At 46.2% G+C, this 26048-nt stretch overlaps 1 protein-coding gene across 10 annotated transcripts in view; it reads left to right on the top strand.

Annotated features, from left to right (window-relative positions):
• The window catches only part of HYKK (hydroxylysine kinase), a 326821-nt gene that overhangs the window by 158667 nt on the left and 142106 nt on the right, over positions 1-26048 (top strand). For 8 of the 10 annotated variants that reach the window (XM_085643707.1, XM_085643705.1, XM_085643712.1 and 5 more), the window contains one exon: positions 15516-15869. In XM_085643707.1, coding sequence (XP_085499833.1) covers positions 15521-15869 — 349 coding nt within the window. In that variant the 5' untranslated portion in view covers positions 15516-15520. Of the gene's footprint in view, positions 1-12456; positions 12624-15515; positions 15870-26048 lie in introns of all 10 variants that reach the window. The other 2 variants (XM_085643709.1, XM_085643708.1) reach the window with 1 other exon arrangement.

Raw genomic sequence — 26048 nt, 5'->3', positions numbered from 1 at the left:
GGTGAAACGAAGCGTACACAAGCGATGATAGCGGGTGTATGGTGCGTTTCACACGTACCCCTACGGCACCAGTTGTACAGTGCGTTTGACAGGTACATGTACTACTAGTGCGTACACGTACGTAGTAAGGTAGTACACGTACGGGTACGCACTAGTACTACACGTACGGTGCATGCACTAGTAGTACAGTGCGTACCCGTACGTGTGCTACCTTAGTACACGTACGGGTACGTGTACTACTAGTGCGTACCCGTATGTGTACTATCTTAGTACACGTACGTGTACGCACTAGTAGTACATGTACCCGTACGTGTACTACTAGTGCGTACAGGTATGTGTACTACCTTAGTACACGTACGTGTACGCACTAGTAGTACACGTACCCGTACGTGTACTACTAGTGCATACAGGTACATGTAGTAAGGTAGTACACTTACGGGTACGTGTACTACTAGTGTGTACACGTACGTGTATGCACTGTACTACTAGTGCATGCACCGTACGTGTACTACTAGTGCATACCCATACGTGTACTAAGGTAGTACACGTACGGGTACGCACTAGTACTACACGTACGGTGCATGCACTAGTAGTACAGTGCGTACCCGTATGTGTACTCATTTCACACGCTTACAATGGTAATACAGGCGTACACATGACAGGAATGGAGGGCTACGAGTCGCACATGGATGTCCATCAAGTACTTGTCATTGCATACTTACATGTGCAGGCCCTAGGTGTGTTAGCCAGTGATATTGCACAGGTCATCTCATCTAGTTGCACAATTGATGTGTGATGACCTGTGGACACATGTCATGTGTGATGGGGCACTATGTGGCACACATCACCTTGCCACTTGCCACATGTGTGTCTGTAGTCCAACTGTGTCATGCACAGCAGCAGTGGGATGGCACAGTAATCAACACCCGCACCTGTCTCCTGATGCCAGGGACAGGGACACTCTATCAACTGACATGTCTTGATCACCGTGCCCCTTTGGGACTATGTCAGGTGTGTGTCATGTGTTCCCATGAGCTAGATGTCAGTGTCCCGTCAACTGCATCTGCTGTTGGTGCATCCAACAGGGGTCTGTGTGGAGATGGGCATGGAACACGTCTACGCACACCATGCCACATGTGGATTCCCACGGCTGTAGGGTCTGTGTGCATCGTGCATCATATTTTCCCAGCCAGACATGTGTGCGTTGTCTCAATGGCTGTGTTTTTTAGTTGTCATGTGTACCCCTTCATCGCAATGTGTTTGATATGTACATTTGACATTCCATGTGACCTGTGCATGTGCCTTGCAGTCAGCTGTCTGGATGAGATGACATCCTTCCAATGCAGCTATGTGGTTGTGTGTCACTCCAGTGATATCTCTGGCTGTTCACTCAGACTGGCCCCCAGCTCATTTCAGGGCATGTCATGTAGACTTGACAATCAACAGGTGTATCTAGCTTTTTGTAGGAGTGCCAGCAAGCTTGCATATGTGTCCTGGATGTATTGCACACACCCGACTCCATAGTTACCTGATGTGTATAAGCAGTGTAGCATGTGCTATGTTCATTGACATTGATGTTGGCCGACTCTCAATCTTCATTCATCCAAACAATGTCTTGCAGGGCACCACCTGTCCCAAGACTAATGCCAGACTTGGGTGCCATGAGGGAACGTGCCTGCATCCGACGTTACAGATTCACTCAACAGTTGATTGAGGACTTGACCGACAGGCTGGCACCACACCTCCAACCGCGACACATGTATCCTACTGCACTGACCCCAAAGATGAAGGTGATGGCAGCCCTAAATTTTTTTGCCACAGGTACGTTTCAATTCACCTTAGCTGATGTTGGTGGCATGTCACAGACAATGTTCAGCCGTGTCCTGCGTGATGTTTTAGCAGCCATGTTGGAACACCTTGATGAATTCATCACATTTCCTACTCCTGAGGAGTTGACAGATGTCAAGGGTGATTTCTATGCCCTGGTAGGGATGCCCCATGTCATTGGGTCCATTGATGGTACACATGTGGCTTTGGTACCACCACAGGCACAGGAACAAGCCTATCGCAATAGAAAACATTACCACTCGATAAATGCCCTTGTGGTGTGTCTTGCTAACATGCTGATTTCCCATGTCTGTGCATGTTTTCCAGGATCAGCACACGATGCCTACATCATGAGGCGTAGCAGGGTGCCACAAATGATGCTGCGGCTGCACAACGAACGAGCATGTCTTGTTGGTGGGTATACTCTGTTTGTCCTGTGTGTTGCGGTATCTTTGGCTCTTACGGCATCTCCTGACCTTGTTTTTTACATGATGTTTCTATGTAGGGGACTCTGGATATCCCAACATGCCATGGCTAATGACACCTCTCCGCAACCCAAGAACAGCTGCAGATCACAGGTACAACGATGCACACGGGCAGACCAGGCGAGTGATTGAGAGGACGTTTGGCCGCCTGAAGAGCCGATTCCGGTGCCTGGACAAGACAGGCGGGTCCCTCCCTTATGACCCGGAGAAGGTCTGCCGAATCTTCCTCGTGTGCTGCATGCTGCACAACATGGCAGTTGAGAAGGCAGTGCCACTCATCCTGGATCCGGATGAGCAGGAACATCCACCCGTGGATGATTAAGGGCTTGCTCACGAGGCTAGTGATGAGGAGGAGGAGGATATCCGGAGTCAGCTCATACGCAACTTCTTTTCATAATGGTGAGTCACTGGGTATGAGTGTGCAAGCTTGTAGCATTGAGTGGCATGTGTTGCAATGTGTGTGTCCAGCTGACTGAATGCAAAGTGACTTGGATGTGTGTTCTGATGTTTCACTAGAGTGATGATGTCATACCACACAGTTTTGCGGAGAGACATTCTTTGAAATTTGCATGTGTCAAACATTGTTCATGTTTGGTAAATGTCCATGTGTGCGGTGAGAATTGTTTTAGGTGACTTCTTGTGTGTCTGTCATTCCCAGGTATTTAGCACCTGTTGTCTGCTCGTGTCATCGTTGTCCTCCTGCTATTCCTCATGAGGATTGCAACGTGTGCTGAATCAGATTTCCATGCACGGACATGTGGAAATGTCAGTCTTGGTAAGGTTAGCAGCAAAGAATTTTTGTGGTGGTACGGGTTTGGAATGTGTGGGGACTGCTTCTGTGCATGTTGTGGTACCATGCATACATGTCTTCTCACCATGGAGCATATAACATGTAGCATCACTCCCATGACATGATAGTCACCCTTCTTGACAGTCATCTGTAGTGGAGTGTGGCGTCTGATGAAGGCATCAATGTGTGTAAACCTTGCCTCTGAAACATTGCAGATGCTACGGGTGGACATAGTGGGGGACATCACAACAACAGGCTCCATGGGGAATTGCAGCCTCTCCGTTTGCAGCAGGATGTGTTTGGCTCATCCCCTTAACTTGTGTGCCAGTTCATTGGGATTGACATCATCCGTGTTGTGAAGGGGGTGTCCAGCGTATGCCCCACATGTTCTGTCAACTGACCTGTGAGTCTGTTAATATGGATGCATATCCCTTTGTGTGTGTATGTGGAATAAAGGTGTTCAGCACAATCCAAAGTGCCTCATCTCTGTCACTGCAGCTCTCTTGACAGTTTGCATGCGTCATCTATGGCATAATTGTCAAAGATTGAGCATCTGTGTGTATGTGTACTTTGGCAACATGCATGCAGTGCTTTGTGGCTAATGATCTCTATTGTGCATGAAGTACCTTGTTGGGTATGTATTTGTGCAGCTTGTTCCCCACAACGGGACGTGAACGCCTGCTGATGGTGTGTCTCCTTTGCGCATCTCCGCATTTTGTTGCCTGAACCAGTGGCTGTAATTTATGGTGATTGTTCATACATTTTCTCGTAGTGACCCATGAGTGACCTGACACTCCTTCCTTTACATACACCTGTTGCACTGTGCCTTTCAGACCTTGTCTGTGTATGCTACTTTTTGCCTAATTTCTAACCCCTTCCGCCTGCTGCTGCCTCACCTGCGGCACCGACCCACCGAGTGCCCTGATTCTGCAACCCCCACGCCGCCGAAATGCTCTGCCCTTCCCCCTCCACCCATTCGAAATGCAGGCAGCAGCTGTTCTGTGCCACTGTAGCCCCAGCGCCGTGCCAAAGGCAGGTACGTATGCGCCTGCAACATGCACAGTTCACGACCCTCTAGTCTTTGCATGACCCACGTCACACAACAGGCTCATGCTGCAGCCACTCTCCAAGCAATGTCATTGTGACAATCATCCTCCTGCTATCAGGCAACCCCTAAGCACACACACGACACCTTCGCATGCTGAGTGTGCTACTCCAACTGCCTACACAGCGCTGCCCAGCCTACAAGACCCTGTCAGAACAACCAGGTAATGTGCCTCCTACTCCACACTCGCTCCGTCCACCAGCACGCCATTGGACTCTGTTACCTCCTCAACACGACAGCCCCACACATCACCTTCATGACAGTAACCTAGACAAAAGCATCCTCAGCACATGACGTCTTCATTGCCATCTCACACTGATACAAGACCACCCGCAGGGACGGCAACACCAGTCCCGGGGGATGAATTGCTATTTATTCACAAGTACACCCTCAGAGTCACAAATCCGGGTTTGCAGCAACTCCATGGCAACCCTCAGTGTAACACTCCTCTACAGATCTGCAGGACTACATCCACTATTCCGCTAAGCCATCAACACGTACATCTGAACGCACGCCCTAACCTCCACGGGCTACATGTGGCTGTGTGCTAGTAACTTCTTGCTGGAAGGGAACAACACCACCATCCATCATTGGTCCATCAACATTTGACTCCACTTCTCCGACGAGCAACACACTGCCCCACACCCCGCTACCGATCCCCCAAAGATGCTTGATGTAAGTCACCACAGACAAGCTGTGTGGGACACTCAAAACAACACCCCCGCCACACCCTGCAACCTCACGCACTGGATCAGCAACTGATCCAACAATCTTGCCACATTGACGGACTTTCCTGTGAAGCACAACAACAGTTCAGGCACCTGGGACAAGGCAGATCTACAGGACTCCTACAGACTTAGCCGGACTCTTGTGCAAACCTTGCAACACAAAGAGCCATCATTTGCCTTACAGCCCTGGAAAACACCACACACAGCCATCACTATATCATCAGCAAGGACAAGTGGAGATCCTTCAGATAGTGCCGAGACACCCAAACACACGACATCAAGGAGCTCATCAGCATTGTGAGTGAACTGACAGCAGATCTCCATCCAAGACACCCCAGCCTTGCAAGGCTGATCACATCCCTTGCAACTTTGTACCACTGCAAGCTCATGGGCATACACGACAGCCTTGGCACACAGACGCAGACAGCACTATTATCCGCAGGATAAACCCCCATCAGGTTATGGACTCCCATCAGCAGCAATGACACAACTTGGCTCATTGCAACATACACTCTGGCTGTCCATCAGGCCCCTTCCCACACAACATCTAAAACACATCGTTCCACATCCTTGAAGCCCACGTCCAGCGAGTCCTGAATGTCTCCTTTGAGTTTGCCACATTCCATGGGTGCAGGAGGCATGCAGAGACCCAGGCCCTTCTTAGACAACGGACTGCAGTACCGCAGGATCTCCTGGTACATCACCCTGCTTCCCTACCCAGGAAATGTCATTAGGAAGACACTCAACAAGCAAATGACAATTTTCCTCCATGCAACCTTCTCCAGGCAACCGACACCAGACCATCTTCCACAGTAATCACATCACTGCAACCGTCAGCATTGCCACCACCAACGACAACTTTGCCATGCTCAACAATGGTGAGGCCACCACCCTTGACCTCTCAATGGCATTCTACACCATGTGCTACCACACTGTCAGCTCACACATCTCCAACACTGGTATCCAGAGGAGGGCCCAGAGTTAAATCAGAAAGTCGCTCACCAGCAAGGCCCCGGGAGTCTGCCTCCACCCTGCAACATGTAGTACACTGGGGTCATCTGGCCCATGCCACAGGGCTCTTCTCTCAGCGTGACGATCTTCACTGTCTCCATGACCCCCCTCTCCACCATCACATGCGCACACGACCTCATCATCATCTCGTATGCCATTGACACCCAGATGCTCCTCCAACTCACCAAAGACCCAGCCATTGCCAGATCAAAACTTCAAGAAGGCATGAGATCCGTTGAGGAATGGCTGAACATCAGCCACCTGAGGCTGGACACAGTAGTCCTCATCTGAGGATTGTCCCCTTACAGCTGGCTCAACTCCTTGTGTCCCACTGGTCTGTGCACCGCACCAGCACCCAGTGGCCACGCACGCAAGCTGGTGTTCATCATAGACCCATCGCTGACAATTACCATGCAACTCACCACCATCTGTACCTCATGCTGCAACACCCCCCACATGCTGCAAATGACCCACAGATGGATCCACTCCAAGGCAAGTTAGACCGTTCCCCTGGTCCACAACACCAGCCGGCTCAACTACAGCACCGGCCTCTACGGAGAACAACAGCAAAACAGCAGGAGAAGTTGTCCACATCCTGGGTGCATCCACCCACCTCATCTGCAACATCCCCCACCCCAGCCCCATCACCGTCCACCTGAGATAGGTACAATGGCTCACTGTGTGCTGCAGGATCACCTTCAGGCTCCTCAACCACACTCAGGAGGCAGTCCACAACCCCAGACCCAACACCGACCTTGGATGTCTGTCATCCAACACCCCGTTGGCCCAACTCCATGCAGCCCACCTTGTCCTGGCCACTATTCATCACATCCACATAAAAACTGCATGCAGGAGATAGTTCTCCCACCTCGCCAAACAGACCTGGGACTCCCTCCCCGGGCACATCAACTTGACCCATGACCTCTACACCTTCATGATACTCTTCCAAATTGGTCTGTCTGAGCAGTATTGCAAGCCCCCCCTCAGCATCTTGAGGCCATCACTTGTGAGTATTGGGCTCCATGTCTGTATTTTGTGATACATTGTGACCCATGTGTGTCCTCGACCGGACTCAGATCCAAGTGTAGGGATGGCTGGAGTTTGTTCCACACTCAGGCATACTTCGACATATCCCCACACGTATGTTGTGTAATCATGCTTAATGACTGCAACATAAAATTTCATGTCTTAATTTTTTATTTATAGCTCTGGGACGTGATTTGTGCACAGAAAAAGGTGCTATGCAGGGACCATAGAATCGAAAGTTCACAGGGGGAGATGGGATCCTTGGCATTTGAACTCATCAGAGTCCAGACCACAGTGTTTGGCATCATTGGTCAGACTGTGACCAGCAAGTCCATGTGGCAGATGATGTCAGTCAATGAGGTGATGCTGTCGCACATGAAGGCCAGGTGCCAGGCCAGGTGACCTGGGAGATGTGGATGGGCCGCTGCCTCTCATGGTCTTTACTGTGGACGACCCACCTTCCTCGCAGACCCTCAGATGCAGGCCTTGACGATGCTTGGGACGCTCTGTCGGACGAATCCTCCTCCTCCTCCCTCCCTGTGGCTGGTGGGGGTCTTCGCCTGGTGGCACAGGGAGGGTTGGCCATGTTGTCGGCGATCCGATGGAGTGAATGGCTTATGTCCCTTTGCACCGCCAGGAGCTCAGCCAGTCTTGCCTCCATCCGTCCTTGGTGTTCTTGTTGACTGGCGTGTTGCTCGGCCTGCTGGTTCTTGATCTCTGTGAGGGTCACCACTACCTGGCTGAACTCCCTGGTGTCATGCCGGTATGCCTCCATGATGTTGTGGATGTGTGACATACCGGTCCCTTCAGCTGGCTGATCAGGTTCTCGCCTCTGCCGGCCTCCACTCCCACCACCCCTGCCCACACGAGCCTGGCCTGCCGTTGTGGGCACATCGGGTCTACGGGACCCCTGAGGGATGGCAGTGTCGGTGTTGTCTGCCTCCTCCTGGGTGCCCGCCGCACCTTGTCCCTCCTGGTCAGACTGGCTCAGTTGTTCACTGCGGGCAGGGCTCCTCGGTGTCTCCTGGGATGTGGCAGGAATGGGGGTGGTGGTTGACACAGATGGTCCTGAACCAGGTTCTGCAGGGGCTTGGACACCAGAGGGTCCAGGTAGGTCTGGGTCATCCGCGGAGTGTTGAGAGGCATCGCTGCCGGTGGGATCAGGTTCCTCCCGAGCCTGTGACTGTGATTCTTCCCCCCCATTGTTGGGGGGATATTCATCACGTTGCCCTGTGTGTGAGAGACAGACAATGTTAATGCTGTTTCATGCAACAAGCATGTTTCATACACATTCAAGTTGGCACTGTTCCTCCAGGTAGTTGTATGTGCCTAGCATTCTCCTCAATGTTCACTTGTGGATGGGTATGTTGCGGGGGACAGATTGGTATGTTCTCCTGAGTCTTTGACATGTCGATTTGTGGCTTGGATGCTTCTTCGGCTATGTATTGGTCTTGTTGTGTTGCATGTCCATTGTGACAGTGGGTAAATCCATTGCCTTTCCTGGTGGTGTCTGCTTGTGTAAGGGGTGTGTGTGACAGGGCCTGCTGGTGGGTGTAGTGTGATTTGGCAGTGGGGCTCCCAGGTGATGTAGCTGTCCCCCCATGGAGCATGCTGCCATGACAGTGAGTGTGAGTTCCTGTCCTAGATATCTAACCTTGTTGTCTTGGTGTTTGTGTTTGCACTGGTCACAGGAGGGCCTTGTGCTGCCTACACCCAGGCCGAGTGTGAGCTATCTTGTCAGTACTTTCCCAATCCCTGTGCATTGCGCATGGTGCATGGGTATGTAGCTGGGCCAAATGGGATGAGGGCAATTGTGTCTGATATGGAGTTCAACAATGTGTTTTGTGCCACCCACCCTCCCAGCATACCAGACATCCATTCTTGGGTTGGTGCTTCATGTAGAATGGGACGTAGCATGGCCTTGCTTTCTCAATGGGGCATACACAGGTTATTGGCATTAGTGTAGTTTTTGAATATGGTTCTGGCCGGTGATGGCTTGGGGGTAGTTGGGTGCATTTGGTGTAGTTGGGGTGTGGATGGCATTACCCCCATGTTACGTAAGTTGTTTGTGTACTCACCAGGCTCTGCAACTCCTTGGAGTCCATGTACTACCACCGGCGGAAGCATGGCCATCACCTTCTCCTCCCAGGGATGGTAATGTACTGGTCTGCGGGGCGCACCACCTCCAGTGATGTTGCTCTGAGCGTAGTCCTCATTCATTTTGCGCTTGACCGCCCTCCGCAGATGGTACCACCTGGCTTGGCATTCATTCCTGGTCCTTCTGATGGGTGCAACAGCATTCACCCTATCGACGATCCTCTGCCCCAGGCGTGATTTTTCAGCTATGCTGGTCTGTCTGACCAATGTTCCAAACAGCTGTGGCTCGACTCTGATGACTTAATTGACAAGGATCTCCAGCTCCTCCCTTGTGAACTTTGGATTCTTGTCTGTGGGCATGGTGGGGGGTGAGGGTGTGGAGGGTTGTGGGTGTGTGGGTCTGAATGTTATGGTGTGGGTGTGAATGTGTAGAGGGGGTATGTGTGAAGGAGGTTGTGTGAAGGTGTATATGGTAAGGTGGATGGGTGCAGTTGTTGGTGTGTGCTCTGTAGCTGCAGTGAGTCTGTTGCAAAGGCTCATGGTTTGTGTGTGGGCCCTTTTTATTGGTCCATTTGTGGGTGTGGCTCAGTTTGAATTTTTGGTGGGTGTGTCATAAGAGGTGGTTGTGAGTTTGCCCCTCTGTTTGCGGGTTTGGATGTGTCCAGGTGAGTCCTTTCCATTTTTTGTGTAGTGTAGACGTGTTTTGTGGTGGTGTGCGAGTCGAATAGACCCTCCTTGTGCTGTTTTCCAGTGTCCGTGGTTCAGTACGGTACAGGGGTACGAGTCGTACAGACACACGGTCCCATGCGTTGTGTAGGTACGGGGCGTACGCCGCCATTGCTATGTACGGTGCGTACACCGCCATCGCTGATGTACGGTGCGTACACCGCCATCGCTATGCACGGTGCGTACACCGACATTGCTGATGTATGGTGCGTACACCGCCATCGCTATATACATTGCACACACCGAAATCGCTTATGTACGGTGCGTACACCGACATTGCTATGTACGGTGCGTACACCGCCATCGCTTATGTACGGTGCGTACACCGCCATCGCTGATGTACGGTGCGTACACCGCCATCGCTATGCACGGTGCGTACACCGACATTGCTGATGTATGGTGCGTACACCGCCATCGCTATATACATTGCATACACCGAAATCACTTATGTACGGTGCGTACACCGACATTGCTATGTACGGTGCGTACACCGCCATCGCTTATGTACGGTGCGCACACCGACATTGCTACTGTACAGTGCGTACACAGACATTGCATTTACACGAGTCATTCCCCGTGTACGGGACGGACGTTTTCCATACATATCGTAAATCGGTAAGCCGGTCCGGATGGTACTTGTACGCTCGGACTGTGTTTTTACGATTCGTACGGAAAAGTGTCCAGGTCTGTCTCGTAAAACTTTTCCCACTACGATTCGTACGGATCGGGCCAATCCGCATGTACTTTTTCCCGTACGAATCGTACTTCACGTGTCGGACGTGACTTGTACGATTCGTACGGAAAAAAATACGGATACGAGTCGTACGGGAAAAAAAAATACAGGATCGGAATCGGCCCCCTAATGTGTATACACCTAGTACTTAATACATATGGTTATACACTGACATGCTGTATCTGTGGGAAATAAAGCAAAAGGAAAATAAAAAATCGCCTGCCTACCAGCCAAGCTGGCAGGTCCTGAACACATGCGGCGTCTTATCTTGATCAATGAACTCCTTTATAGTTGGTGTACTTATCAATTACTTGTTCATTCGTCGTGGAAGAATAGTTTCACACACGATGTCTGGTGAAAATAAGTGGTTATGTACAAAATAAAAACACTCATGAAGAAACACTACGTGACATATAACTAATAAATATATACATAACACTGACACATGCTTTTGTTTGGGCAGAAATGTGCCTCATAACCTGCAGGGGTAGAAGGGCTTGTAGTCACACCCTAGAATGGTAATGGGGACATAGATTTTGTATTTTAAGTTTCCTAGAGGTTAAAAGAGAGAGGAACTGAGGAAGGTTTTCTCCCAGTGCTTCGACTTGTCCTGGAAGGAAGATTAAGTATTTTTAGTGCACAGGAAAAAACGGAACTGCAAGAAATCAGGTCATATTCGTCTGGAGAAACTTACTTCGTCAAAGCGCACCTCTTGGCAAATCACCTGATGGCACCCCTGGAGACCGCATCTTACCGCGTCTGTCTCCCGGTAGCCATTAAATAGTTCCGTACCCGCCAAGTCATGCTTGCTAGGACAACTAGTCCATGTCTTACACAAAATGGCCGCTGCATCTGGCATCCTAGTGGGGCCATCTTGGGCGAATGACTGTGTGCCCAGATGTTCGTGACATATGAAATCGATGACCAATAATTACAATGAAAGTAATTACAATAAACAACCCCCATACGGCGGGACACCTAGATGTGATTTGTACAGAATGCTGCAAGCGTAATGGTAGACCCGCTTGATGCGCAGAAAAACGCAACAGCTAGAATTGTGTTCTTTGTAAAATGGCCTCTGTGTATGGAACAGTGGTGGGATTCGCAAAATAGGAATAGTACATGGGCCACTGTTTTTTTGCGGGCACAAACGGGTCTAAATCCCATTTGCGCCTGCCAAAAAGCTTTCTACATCTGGCCCTAAGTGATTGCCCCCAGCTAATGCCTGGACTCAAAGCTGGTTCACCAGATCCAAAGTCAGCAGTTGTGTCCGTTAGGACACATCCCTATATCTCAATTTAAGTGTGAAAGTCATACACAAGTGGGATGATTTTGTATGATTACGTATAGTGAGGACATTGCTTGTTGAAATGGCTTTGTGAAGTAAAAAAACTGGACTCTGAGACATAGTTCAACACCTTTGCACCAGTGGTACTGGAACAATTTTCGTGGTGGTGCCTACATCAGTGTTATATCACTGAACTCATAGCTAAATGTAAAAAAACCTAGCTTTACATAAAGTATCTTTTTGCTTACATAAAGTGTAGCAAATGTATTCAGCAGAAGAGTGGTAAGGGTGTAGTATGTAGCTGGTGGTGCATTTTGGAGCACAGTGTCGCGAATATCTTACAAAAGCATCATGCAGAAGCGCACTGTCATTTACAGACAGCTGTGTACTGCTTTACACTCCACGTGCTGTCATATGTCCCCTGCAGGCCCATTGTCATTTTTCCCTATGTTAGCATGAGTATGTTGCAGATTGTCCCCTGCTTTGCGCACTTTACTATACAAACTTATTTTGCTTAGTGGCACATTGTACTTTCACAGAGAACCTTCCCTTGTTTTTGCTTTGTTTTTTCCTGGGATTTAGCCTAAACACCATAGACAAGGTCAAATAACAATGCCACTTCTTATTTGTTTCTGGTCAGGCCTCAGCACCTAGACAAAAGACACAAATGCAGCTGTTGTTTGAGAACACATACTTCTGCCATATAGGTATGCATGAATAGGTGACAACACACTTGGAGAGGAACCTTTCCAGAGAAGAGATCCTGACAGAACCTGCGATGTAGAACTTTCATCTGTGCATGCTAAGGTATGGGATCTACAGCAACCACCCAGAGATCTTTTGATATATAATAATTTTGCTTCCGTAGAGGCGGGGGGCAGGTGTAGGTCACCCTGTCTTGTATAATGACGGTTCTTATGATGATTTATGGACTACTTACTATGCTGACTGTATTTGTGTTAGGCATTTTCTTATTCATTGTGGCAGGTATACTGCATACTAGAGCAGGATAGTTCAAATAAGCATTTTAAACCTTTCTCTTGTCTCCGTCGGACCTTATTGTGGACTAGTACAAGTGTGCGAGCGAAAGGGTGTGTCCTGCAACCGCGATTCCTTGGAGAGTCGGGAGTTTTCTGTTCCTGGGTGTCTAATCACTTATTACTCTGTGAGTGAGTAGGATGGCAAGTAAGACACTATAGCTAGTCGCTCCCGGGCTCATGAGTACTCAGGTGGTAGGATGACTCGGTCCCTGCCTAATAAGTATCTATGAGCCCAAGTATAGATCTTTGACCCTGCTCAATCCCTGCAACATGGCACCACCAACGTGTAGTCTGGTACTTATCCACTGGACCTCAGAGTAGCGCGTGTGCTTGTCCACAATATTCTCGCACCATTTCCCAGAGACATCCGTGAGGGGAGGGCTCTGCCTCCACTTTACTTCAGATCGTCACAAATGTTGCTTTAAATACTCCTCTCACGTTGCAGCCATATAAAGAAAGTAAACACCAATACCCAAGTTAAAAGAAGCAGCAATTTGTCAGAAGGCATAGCTTGACATTTGACCTCTGTTTTAGAAGCACAGCAAATGTGACAACACAAATGCAAAACGTAAACATGTCTTTATTTATTGCTCTTTTGTGACCCACCAGAAATCGTCTGGCAACCCACAGTTTGGGAAAAGCTGTTTTAGATACTTCTGGAGTGATGTTAACCACCAAGCGTTTTATTGCTTTGCCTACCCATATGTTCATATCCTGAGCTATCAATCTCTTGACCTTTGCCTGTGTCACTGTCAAATTCAGTAGATCACATGTATCCCGTTTACTTTGAAACATGCTTCTTGCCTGAGCATACTCAGGGGGTCATTACGATAGCGGGCGGACCTGAGTATGCCTGCCATCGTGTTGGGAATCGGGACCGCCCGCCATGCATGTGGCGGTTCCGCACACCCAATTTGGATGCGACCGCCACCATGGCGGTGGCATTTTGCACTTTAACATTGTGGCGGGTGCTGCTGATTACAGCACCCTCCGCGATGTTAAAAATGCATGTTGTGCATTTCACTGCACTATGTAGAAGGCACCACACGGTGCCTGGCAGTGAAATGTAGGGGGGTGCCATGAGAAACCCCCAGTGCGCAAACACCACCCCCAAACACAAGGGGGGCCCGCAATGGGCGCCCAAAACAAATCCCCGTCAGCCTTTCAATGGCGGTTTAACCCCCACAGGTCTACAGGCTGAAGACAGTATCCTAATTTGGAGAACGGTGCCTGCTAGGCACCCCCACCATTTTATGGATGCAGACCGCTCCGCCAGGCAATCGGAACGATTGCCTGTGGCAGTTCCGTGGCGGACGGTCTTTGAGTCCGCCACGGTGGCAGTCTGGATCCCCCCCACCATCAAAATGTGGCGGGGGGAAATCGCGGTCCGATGGCGGAAGGCCCGCCACCGCATGGCTGGTGGTGGTGGGCCTTCCGCCATCATAATGACCCCCTAAGTGTCTAATGAATTAAATGTCAGAACAAAATGACTTCCTCTCATTCCCTCTTCCTTCATAATGTGGAACGCCAGTGGTTCCATGATCAGAGCAAAAGTAACACAGAGATGGACATCCTGTTCTAGTGCCCCTCTGAAGTGCTGTTGGTCCCAAATCACGTCCATCAAGCACAGCTTTTGATATTTTTGAGAAATATTGGCCAAGACCTTGCTTGTGGGCTTAGGGCCCAACCTCACTTTACATCATCACCTGGTCTAAAGCTTTTTCAGCATGAAAGGAAACCAACATGTATGGAATGTTCTTATGTTTAGTATTTTCAATTTGGTGGGTGACTGTTATAGGTTAATGGCTCTCACCGTTCAGATGTTAAAAAGGTCTGAAATATTGTCGTCTTGATTGCTAAAGGGCAAGGCTGCCAAAGGGCATGGTGACTCTTCCCATTAGCCCTGGTGCCACCCTGCACAAAATAATATGCATGAAAAGGGTTAAGTCACTCTAAGAGGCTCAGAATGAGAATGAAACCCCAAAATGGAGAATAAACCATAGCAATCTTGTAGCTCTTCATCAAAAATCAAGATTGGATTGATGAAAAACAGCAAGGCACCAAGCTACTCCTGGCATCAGGAAGGAGAAAAAAGATCCAAGAAAGAACTCCATGCGAAGAAAATCAGAATATTTTTATAAACCAGAAGCAAAAATCTGGGGCAAAATATTGAAGCAAAGGGATGGAGAACACAAAAGAAAATAGGGAACAAATGTGTTCCAACATATCACGTACATGGAAATACCTCATGTATGACGCTGACAGGAACTGACCTCACAACAAAGACGCAGCCTCTTCTTGGATTGTGAATTGAAGTCCTATTCTCTTACTAGGGCTCACCATCATCTTAAATGGGGTTGGTAAATAGGGCTACAGGGGCCACACCCCTTTCTGGAATCCATAGCATTCACCAGGTAAACGAAGGAGAAGCCGCAGTTTGATAACCTTCACCCAACACAGTGTTCCACATGTACACACCTGCTTTACACATTATAATGTTTATGAATCATGCAAAATATATGGATGTGTCCAATAAGATTTTCAAGGTTTAAGTTCTCCTTTCACCTTGATTAATATGTGTGACTTTTCTCTGTAGTACTTCTTTAATATGACGTTCTAGCCACGTATCAGTTGTGAAATGTTTATTTTATTTTTTTAGATAAAATGTCGATGGCAAACAATCAGTCCCAAACTTCCTATGATGTGGGAAAGCCAGCGTTGAGTGACACACAAGCCACACTTTTGGTTGAAGATTTATTTGGTCTAAAGGTATTTAAGATCAAGCCGCTCCCCAGCTATGATGACCAAAACTTTCATATAGTAACTACAGACCTGGAGAAAACTACAAATGTGACGGATTTCGTCCTCAAAATAACCAATTGCCAAGAGAGTAAGGATGAAAACCTCATAGATGTACAGACCCGCGTGATGATGTTTCTGAGGGAAGAAGGTTTTCCCACTCCTACAGCAGTTCCAACAAGAGATGGTCAGATACTATCGCTTGAATCTATAGGTAAGTCTTGTTACTCTGTTTTTAATTTTTGGGGAATAAAATACAGTGCACCAACTCAGTGATTCTCGAAACTGTAGAAGCAAGCACTATTGAATTTTACAGGCTTTTTTAATATTCAAAAATCAATTCATTTAATTATCACAGAAGATTTAACACCTCAGGCCTTTTTTCAACGTTATTAGGTTTCACTTGCATAATGAATGATAAAGACATACACAAGCTCTGTCCTCTGTCTCTCCAACGTGATTCATACTTCAATTGTCAACAAAATGACAACTGCAAAACCATAGATATTTCCACGACTGCAACATATTTTTTGATTTTCAGTACTTGGGGATGGAAGTTAGGCGCTGCAGTCACTGAACAATAAAGCCTATAATAAAAAGGTAATGCCCCCACCTATGTACACCTAATCGTCCACAAGAACGTGTCAGCACTGAGGTCAGTATCCCCCTACACAAATCGGCACCCAGTGCGGCAGCACCGGTCGCACTGCCCTAAAGCCGGCCCTGCTGAGACCCATTAACCCCTTATCTGCTAGGCCTTTCCCCCCACCCCCCTGTGCTAAGCCTTTTTTGGGCTATTTGGGGTAGTTTGCGCTTAGGCCCCTATAACTTTTTGACCACATGAGGTATCCGCGCCAAATTTGCGTCCATTTCTTCCAACATCCTGGGGATTCTAAAGGTACCCAGGGTTTGTGGATTGCGCTGGAGGTGACACAGAAATTAGCCAAAATACAACAAATTTTGTTTTTTGGGGAAAATTGGGAAAAAAGTGCTACAAATTAAAGCGTCTGGGTTTTTCCCTGCAAGTGGTATCAAACAAGGGTTTGTGAGGCTGAAATCACCATTTTCCTAGCTTTTAGGGAATTACAGACTTTTGTCAGAAAACCAAAATGTTTTACACAGTTTTGGCATTTTTCTGGGACATAGCCTATTTTTGCTATTTTCCGTGCTTTCAACCTCCTTCCCGTTAATGGTAGAAATGGGTATGAAAGCAATAATGGATCCTGCCCCCACAGGAAGAAGCCCTATCGGATAATTCCGACTAGCTGGGGTGTGTATAAAGAGCACTGATGGAAGGTGTTTTGAGGTGGTTACAGAGGCGGGTGCAAAGGGACTGGGGAAACTGAAAGGGGTCATTATTGTACGACACAGGCTGATAAGAGAAAGATGTAAAGTACACTGTGTAAAACGATATGGTATTGCAGAAATGGTTGGAAATGAAAATGTTAATAAAAAGAGTTTAAAAAAAAAATGGATCCTGGAAAGCTATACATTTTAGAAAAGTAGACAAAATTCTGAATTCAACAAGGGGTCATTTGTGTAGATCCTTCAAGGTTTCTTTATAGAAACTAACAGTTAAATATAGGAAAAATTGAAAATTAGTTGAAAAATACAGCCTTTGTGTCAACGTTTTCACCTGTAACTTCTTCTAATTATGACAGCTCTTTGAAAGCAATATACCGTTACATCCGCTGGACATTACTGGTTGTGGAGATATATAGGACTTGTAGGTTCACCAAGAACCCGACGAACCCAGAGCCAAAAACTGAGCAGCAACTTGCAATGGTTTTTTATTATGTACCGGGTATATAGCAATTATTCTGTGAAATGTATACATGGAAAAATCGGTATGAAAAACACCTGTGTATTTCTGAAATTGGAACAAAATCTAGAGAGAAACAGTAGATATTTGCACATTTCCGAAATTGGGAATACTCATACTAGCATGAGAATTATCGGTCATTTTTCAAAATGACTTCTTTTTTACACATTGTCTTTCATTTGGAAGGCAGAAATGCATCGAAAGTCAAAAGGTAATAACAGTTGCTTTACAAATCTGAATTATCCTACGTTTCCCAATAAAAATGATACCTCACTTGTGTGGGTTGGCCTAGTTCCCACGACAGGAAACGGCCTAAACCGCAAGGTTGACACACCACATTTCACAGTGAAAAATGACCCTTTTCTTGCAAAGTGCCTACCTGTAGTTTTTGAACCCTAGCTCTGCCGACACCTATGGAAAACTAGCGAACCTATACATTTATGAAAACTAGACACACAGAGGATTCTAGGGAGGTATGGCTTGCGTGGATCCCCCAACGTTTTCTTACCCAGAATCCCCTGCAAACCTCAAATTTAGCTGAAAAAATCACTTTTTTCACACATTTTTCTGTGGGAAAGTTGTGGCATCACTGGGCTGACACAAAATTCCTACCACGCAGCGTTCCTCCGGGTCTCCTGATAAAAATGGTGCCTCACTCGTGTAGGAGGCCCAAGTACCTGCGACAGGCAAGGGCCCAAAACGAACCTAAAGGCTCATTTCAGTTTCGGTTTCTGTGAAATGACGTCAGCGCGACGTGCGCGCTGATCGTCAGTTCACAGAAACGGCAAGGTGGGCCTCGGGAGCTGGGGAAGCTCTTCCCCAGCTCCCGAGGCTTTGGGGGAGAAAAAGAAATCCCTCTGCTGTCTGCAGAAGAGGGAGTTCGTGCCCCTGTCCTTTTGACGGAATGGTACCGTCATGAGCAGAGGAGCACCGATGCTCATGACGGAACCATTCCGTTAAGAGCATTGAAGGGGTTAACTTGTTATTTAGGTCTGTAAGAGCGATCAACCACTAGGGAGGACATGTTCATTGGCTGCCCCAGTGCGGGCCTCACCAGCAGGGCTACAACTGGGGTGAGGGGTTATGTGCTGTAGCAGCCCCATGCACATGGTCCCAGCAGGTAAAAGCATAGGGTGTGGGGGCAGAGGCTTATACATCAAATTCAAAGATAGAAGGCTTCCCACGTGGCTTTTACGGCCTTTGCTACAAGAGGGTTCGCATGCAACCCCTGCTGTGAAAGAGGGCCAGTATTATTAGGACTTATGACGCCTACTCAAGGCCCAATGAGAGACTGATAGTTCTAAGAAGGGATTCTTCTGTTCAGCTACACCTCAAAGGACTCTGTAACCTTTCTGCCACCATTTTGGTATTTGGGTAGCGTGGTATACCAAGACCATGATGAATGCTTGTCAAAAGTAAGAGTTTGAAGGGAGCTGAGTGTTTGTGGTAGAGTTACTGGTTTTTCCTACATCTACAAGTTTGCGTAGTTTTCTCGTGCAAGAATCATTTGGCGCAGTTCAAATCTGAGTCTTTTGTTTGCGAGTGTGTACATTGCTTAGCTTTTTCTAGCGAATACTGCAAAACCACCACTCACAACGGTTATGCAAAAAAGTTACAACTTCGTGCACTGCTACTGAAAACTTTCTGCAAGCATTGGGTTTACTTTTGGGCACACAGGTGTACACCGTCTTCAGCGACAGTCACTTTTCAAGCATTACTAGAGATCAGATCAGCTACAAACCGTGCAATCCATCTTTCAGCGCCTGCGTACATTATTAATATACTTTTCAGAAGCATTGATTAAGTAGAATTGTTTTTTTACCTGGGCAAATACGGCTTTGTAAATCAAGCAGATTTCAAATCGCACTTAGCTTCTGTTTGTTGCCCAGGCCTTTCCCATCAGGCAAAGAAAAATCCGTAAATAAAAAAGTCTTAGTGGCTTCTGCACAAGATGAGCTGTTATCCTGTTGATGTCACCCCTTTGATAGCAGAAGGCACAACAGCATTTCATTATCTATCTATCTATCTATCTATCTATCTATCTATCTATCTATCTATCTATCTATCTATCTATCTATCTATCTATCTATCTATATCATGAAGTGCTGTTGTGAGCTCAGTGAAATTCCAGATCTATTGTCATTCTGAACTTTGTTGAATGAGTGTGCGTATTGTTTTGCTAATGTGTTCTTTTGAAGGTTTAGTTGCAAGAGTCAGCATTGTTGTGTATTTGTTGATACCCAACAATGTGGACTATTTCAGTGTGTTCAGTGCTCTGGCTAATGTTTTGTGAAGTGTTATCTATTTACAAGTAGAATGTATGCTTGTGTGCCAAGACGGCTAGCTCTGGGTAGCTCGGAAAGTATGCACATCTTTGTTCACTGTGCAGTTAGTCCTGGTAGTTACGGTTGCTTCATTGGGGGGACTTTCCACTCCACAATTTTGGTTAAGGTTTTGCATAGTTAGTCGTAATCCGCTGATCTTTCACAAAACCATTGAAGGTGGATGAAGTTAGCCCCATCTGTGGCCACCTTTCACTCGCCTACCTCTTCTAAACTGGACATTAATTTTATAGTTGTGCTGAATATGATCTGGTGACCCATCAATGAAATCTTAGTTGAAACATAATGAATTATGGGCAGGGGCACTGGAAGTAACGGTGCGGGAAGTGCTGTAGCGCCCTCAAGATAACCTACCAGACGTTCAGAAAGGGAATGAGCAACAAGGAGGCCTTTAAGTTGATGTTTAGTTTTTAGGTGGAGCCTAGCTAGCGAATGCACTGTCTGGAAGACCTGCTGTACTCGAAAAGGACTTCGCTCCCGCCTGCTGGCTTCCCATTGGCTCAGTGCAGTGTCACTCTTTTTTTGCTACATCTTAAATGGCTCATGCAGCGATATGTCACTTCCGTTTTCTCCCTCAGCAGCACCAGCCAAGGACAGATTCCGCTGTCAATGATCTTGTGTTACTTTGGAGAACTCTTTTTTTATACATTTTTTTTGTCGCGGCATGCCTAGCTGCATTTTTCAACTATTGTGGCTTCTACTTCCTCTTGTTTTGCATGACGCACACAACTCAATTTCTACCCCCGCTCCGTTTGGTCTAACGAAACCTACCGGCACAAATTACATAGGCTAGTTTAAAAATCACAAAATGAAGAAGAAAAAAAACAGCGGAAAAGAAGTGTACGGAAAGGTAACTTTAGGGTCGCTCTTTGTTACGTGAAATATGAGCTAACACAAGGCTTTTGGCATTTATTAGCAAGGCAAGCTTCTAAAAAGACCAGCCCCGCTGCAACATAACCAATGACCTTCAAAGGTATTTTATAATGTTCCTTTGAGATCTATTTTATCATTATTCTCCCTTTGGCCCTTTGACACCCTGGTGTACGATGTTGAAACGCTGATTAAGTGGGCTGTTCCTGGACCTTGGAGCTATGGCCCAGTAATGCGCAGCTGAGGAAGAGGAAAAAAGAGATGCCATTTAAGGCAGACTGGTGTGGGGCCCCCTTTGGTGAGCTAAGCATGGGGCATCAGCGGGTGCCCACACTGCCCTTGCCAAGCGCTGAAAAGTTGAGGATCCTCTGCGACTGCTCCATAGGGGCCTGCCTGCGTTACTCCCCTATACCCTACACATCTAAAGTAGGCTAATTAAAGGGAGCATACGCGGTACAGACAGAGGGATTCTGGAATTTTGATTTTTAACTTTTTATTTAAGATAACCGCATTCACTAAATGTGGTCAGCAGATGGCGGTATTTTAATTGTTTTGCTGGGATTGGCACACTGCGTCAATTCTATTTGTTGTTTTTCTGTGATTTATTGCATTCTTGTTACTGGTTTTATGTCTGGTTTCATGTCCACTCCTCTTCTAGGGCAGTCCAGTGACTGAGGGAAGGCAATTACAAAAGCTTCGGTAAATGAAAGAATAAGTATGCCTATCAAACAGAGGACCTGCATGTGGGGCCCGACAGAGAATGATCTCAGTCTGGACACTTGAGCTAGCCCAAAAGGCAACACCCCTTTTTAACATATAGAAAATGACAGCAAGGAAACTTTAGGCACTAATTCTTGAATATGTAATATAATATTATCAATAAAGAATTATTTTTGTACTTTTCAATATATATAATTTTGTCCTTGTCTCTCCTTAAATTAGAATTGTCATAATTTAGTTTGATAATAATCTAAGTTGCCCTAAAAATGTACATTGTGTATCATTTCCCTGCCTAGAGGAACTCCCTATTAGTAGCAGGAGGCCCTTTTTCGTTTATGCTTATGATAGTACCGGATTCTTGCCTACCTGGTTATCTCCAAGAATCCTCTCAGGTCGCCAGGATCTTTTTATCTGCTAAATAGTGTAGAGGGGAGGAAATCCAATTATTAGAACATAATCATTAGAACCAAATCTCATTTAGGAAGGACCACTGACTCCGAATCTAAAATTTGTAGGATTTTATTACAACCAAAAATAACTGCACATACAAACACCTTAGCACAAGGTGAAGAAGATAAATGGGCACTAACACAAACGCAAGTCGACGTAAGAGTCTCATATGACTCAGAACAAAAAGAATAACAAACTCTAAAAGCATAAGAAATGCAATGGTCAATCCAATGTCTACATTAGGAATCATTAGCCTAAAAGAAAAACAGTTAGTCTTTCCCTACTCTATCTCTAAGGTGACATCCCTACTTAGCATTTCCCATCCCATCAAAACCTCAACTGCTCAACCCTCGGGGCACTGTCCCTAATACAAAATCCCAAAAACGTAGAACACGCCCTTTGGCACACCTCTTCAGCCAGGTCTTCTTCCAGTACTTTTCCAACGAAACTTGTCTGTCTCATCCAACGACGGTTAACTTGACCTTGGGTCCCAGGCAACTTCTCCGCTGAAAGTATCATCCGCACATTCTAATGTACTCCCCTGTTGGCTTCTCGTACCATCCTAACTCCTAAACCAAAGACCTAGTCTCACTAACGAGCTAAATGTCCTTGCACCTGCAACAGAAACATGGGAACGAGAAACTTTTCTCTTCTCTAAGATTTTCATTCTCCTGTAGCCCAAAGCCTTTACCAAGGGAAATCATTTTTCGGCCTACAACGTTTAGCTAATATAAGAAAATGAACAGGCCTTTCTCTTTAAATGTATATGCGATCAGGGCTTTACACTGTTAAACACTCCTAAATCACACTCTAAGCATTAGGGGCCTCATGTAGGTAGCCAAATACCGGTCGGTAACGGCCGATTTTCGGTAATTATACCGTTACCGACCGGTATTTTGGCTTTTGAGATGTAGGGGGAGAATTTCTGTATTCGGAATACAGAAATGAGATGTAGGGGGACTGTGTGGTGTGTGTGGGGATTCGTTATTTACCACCAACTAATAGTTGGTGGTAAATGACGAATATGTGTGTAAATGCAATATTTTGCCCGTAGATGTGTGCAATGTGGCAGACACACATGCCCTCAGGGCATGTATGTGTGCCACATGTACACACATGGCCGAATCAGGGGTGCAACAGGGTGTCAATGTGACACCCTGCCGCCCTTGCATGTGCTCCCCCATTACCGAATCGGTATTTACCGATTCGGTAATGAGGCATACCTTCCCATCAATGGGAAGGTATGCCTCATTACCGAATCGGTAAATACCGATTCGGTAATTACCGAATTTTTCCGAATCGGTAATATTTACCGACCAATTACCTACATAGCATTTACCACTTCATAAATACCGAATCGGTATGATTCGGTATTTATGAAGTGGTAAATGCCAGCCCACCTACATAAGGCCCTAGTTCATTAATCTTATACGTGAATAAGCAAACTTGCACGTGTAACTTTTAACATAGCACACGTTTAACCTAATACATTGCATTACATGAAAATCAAACATTATGCATTTACTAAAGTACAATTGCAATAATCTGCAGCGTTATTTGTCATGAAAAACATGGTTACATTTCTATTCACGCCTATGTTAAACGATTCTAGTAATACATTTCTATGGCACACTTAACCTACATCGATTAATATGCGGGTGCTGACTAACGGTGAATATGATGCACCCCTACAAATTTCAGAATAACATGACGATCTATCACTTATTTACCCGCAGCCTCTCTGCATGGGGGTGTTTTATTGTTATTTATGTATTTTGCTTCGTAATTTGACTCATTATAATTCATTCACTAAATTGCATGAACTAAGGTGAAATACTGACCTTCTCTCGTTTGCACGCTTACATCTTTCTGTGTTGTGCAGTACCATCACTATACTTTGTGCCATGGAACCTCTTCAGACGTTTGGGTTCACAGATGAGCAATATGCTCTACTAGTAGGTAACCAAAGTAATTTTGAGCAACAAGCACCTACAAATACGACCTCCATTAATAATGAAGACATTAATAAATTGCTGTCATTGAAAAAGAAAATCAAAAAAATGGAAATGCATGGACAATACATGCTCGATTATCTAAAGGCAGGGGTCATACCGCAAGGTCTTAGAGTACGCAGTATCCCTGGATTATTTGTACAAGTGCAGCAATTTCTAGAAAAATGGTCTTCAACTGCAAATAGATGTTCCTGCGTTTCTGTACTATGGAAGGCAGCCCACAACAGCATACCACATCACTAAACATTATATACCACTCCACAGCGCAAAATCCCATTCCACATAATTACTCTCCTAAACACAGAATCCCACTCTACATAATTCCAATAATCTCAATACAATATAATTACTATTCACATAATTCCACAACACACCATGTCACATAATTCCAATACACAAATTCACTCCACACCACACTATTCCACCCCATACAATTACACAACTAACTAATCCAACCCAAACCACATAATTCCACAACACACCACATACATACACCCCATAACATACAAGTAAAAAACATTGTTATTTACAATGCCAATTGCTACAACTCAACTAATGCAAGACCTATTGCATTTCCAATGCTTGCTTGTCTTATTGTATTTGCTATGAGTTCAATGACAAAATGTCAAGTGTCATGCAATGTCTTTGAACAAACAGCTGCTTTTTTAACATGAAGATTGAGATTTGCTTCTTCTCCATTCCTGGATTGCCAATTGAGAGCTTTTATAATGTGAACCAAATGACAACCTCGATGGAGCACAAGAAGTAAAAGAAAAGAAGGGCAGCTGGAGGTCAAATGGTTTCCATCACACAACAACATTTCTAGATCTGTAAATGAACTTTGCACCTATTTTAAAACGTAACAGCAGCAAGAAACCTTCGAGTGGCGCGCATATTTCTTTTTTATTCCGAGGTGTGATGGAAGCAATGGTTTTGATAACATCATAGCAAATCAATACACTTTGCTTGTGCAATTCCCACATGATATCTATGGGACGGCACTCGATTTCAGTATATTGTTTGAGCGCTACATAGTTTTAAAAGTTAAACTGCATGACTGGTGGACATTTAGTGAACATTACAAGAGACAATTTCAATGAAACGCGCTCAATGTTAAAGGCAGAACCCTAGCGCACCACGCTTCATTCATCTATTTAGGTAAGTTTGCTCCGAAAATGCATTACCGGACATGTACTATTTGTCTGCAACTCTTCGTCCGAATAGGCCTGGGTCATTTGCTAACCTTAGTGTAGCACTTGGATTTTCACCCCCCCTACGGCTTCACGGACATAGCATGGACGGCAGCACCGCCCACTCTGAAAAATGCTCCAGCATCACTGGTGTGGGAGTATCCTCTCCTGGTGAGGTTCCATCTTACTGCCCATGTATAAGCAGAGTCGGGTAAACCAGCCCAAGAGTTACTGATTAACTGAACGGTTGCACTCAAGTTGTTTGCCAAGTTATTATTTAATGAAGTTGAATGCTGGGTCAAGGTTCAACCACGGTTAGAGCTCACACAAACAGAGTCTTGGAAACATTGCTGACAGTCGATGACATTATAGCATTAGCCCTACTTGCAAGTAAAGCCAGATGTTAAGCAAATTCCTAGCTTCTGAGCTGTTATTCAGATGGCAGATCGACTTTTTGTGGAACTGATGTCTCAATGGATGCAACTGAAAGCATGGGGAATTGCTAGAGCTTTGCTATATCTAATAGTAGCAAAACATTCCCAGATGCGGTCAGGGTAAATCTGTCCAGATGTTAAGGTGTATCACCTAAGATTTCAACAGCATATTGATGTACTTTGGTCTGTATTGTTATTTCCTTTCTAAAAGGCTAACCTAACTGACTCATCAAACTCTGTTGAAACTTTTCCCCTAAACTGGGGATGATAAATTATGTTACCGTTGTGCCTGCGCCCGCTTGCAGAAGTATCTCCGGGGACCAGCGGTTCCGGTGAGGAGACAGTGGCTCTGGCAGGTCGCAGTATGCATAGCCTGGGTGGCAGCAGCCACACTCTCCCTAACATTTCTGGATCCAAGGGACGTCCTCTCGGTCTATGGTGCCTCAGCGTGCCTGTGGTGCTTCTCTCCGTAGTACGCCCTACTTCCAGTTGTAGAAGGGATGGAAACTGAGTGGACATAACGTGCCTTTCTTTTAGAAAGAGGGCAATAATT

The sequence above is a fragment of the Triturus cristatus genome, chromosome 3_1 (assembly GCF_964204655.1).
Source record: "Triturus cristatus chromosome 3_1, aTriCri1.1, whole genome shotgun sequence".
NCBI lineage: Eukaryota > Metazoa > Chordata > Amphibia > Caudata > Salamandridae > Triturus > Triturus cristatus.
This window is presented reverse-complemented; position numbering and strand designations above follow the sequence as displayed.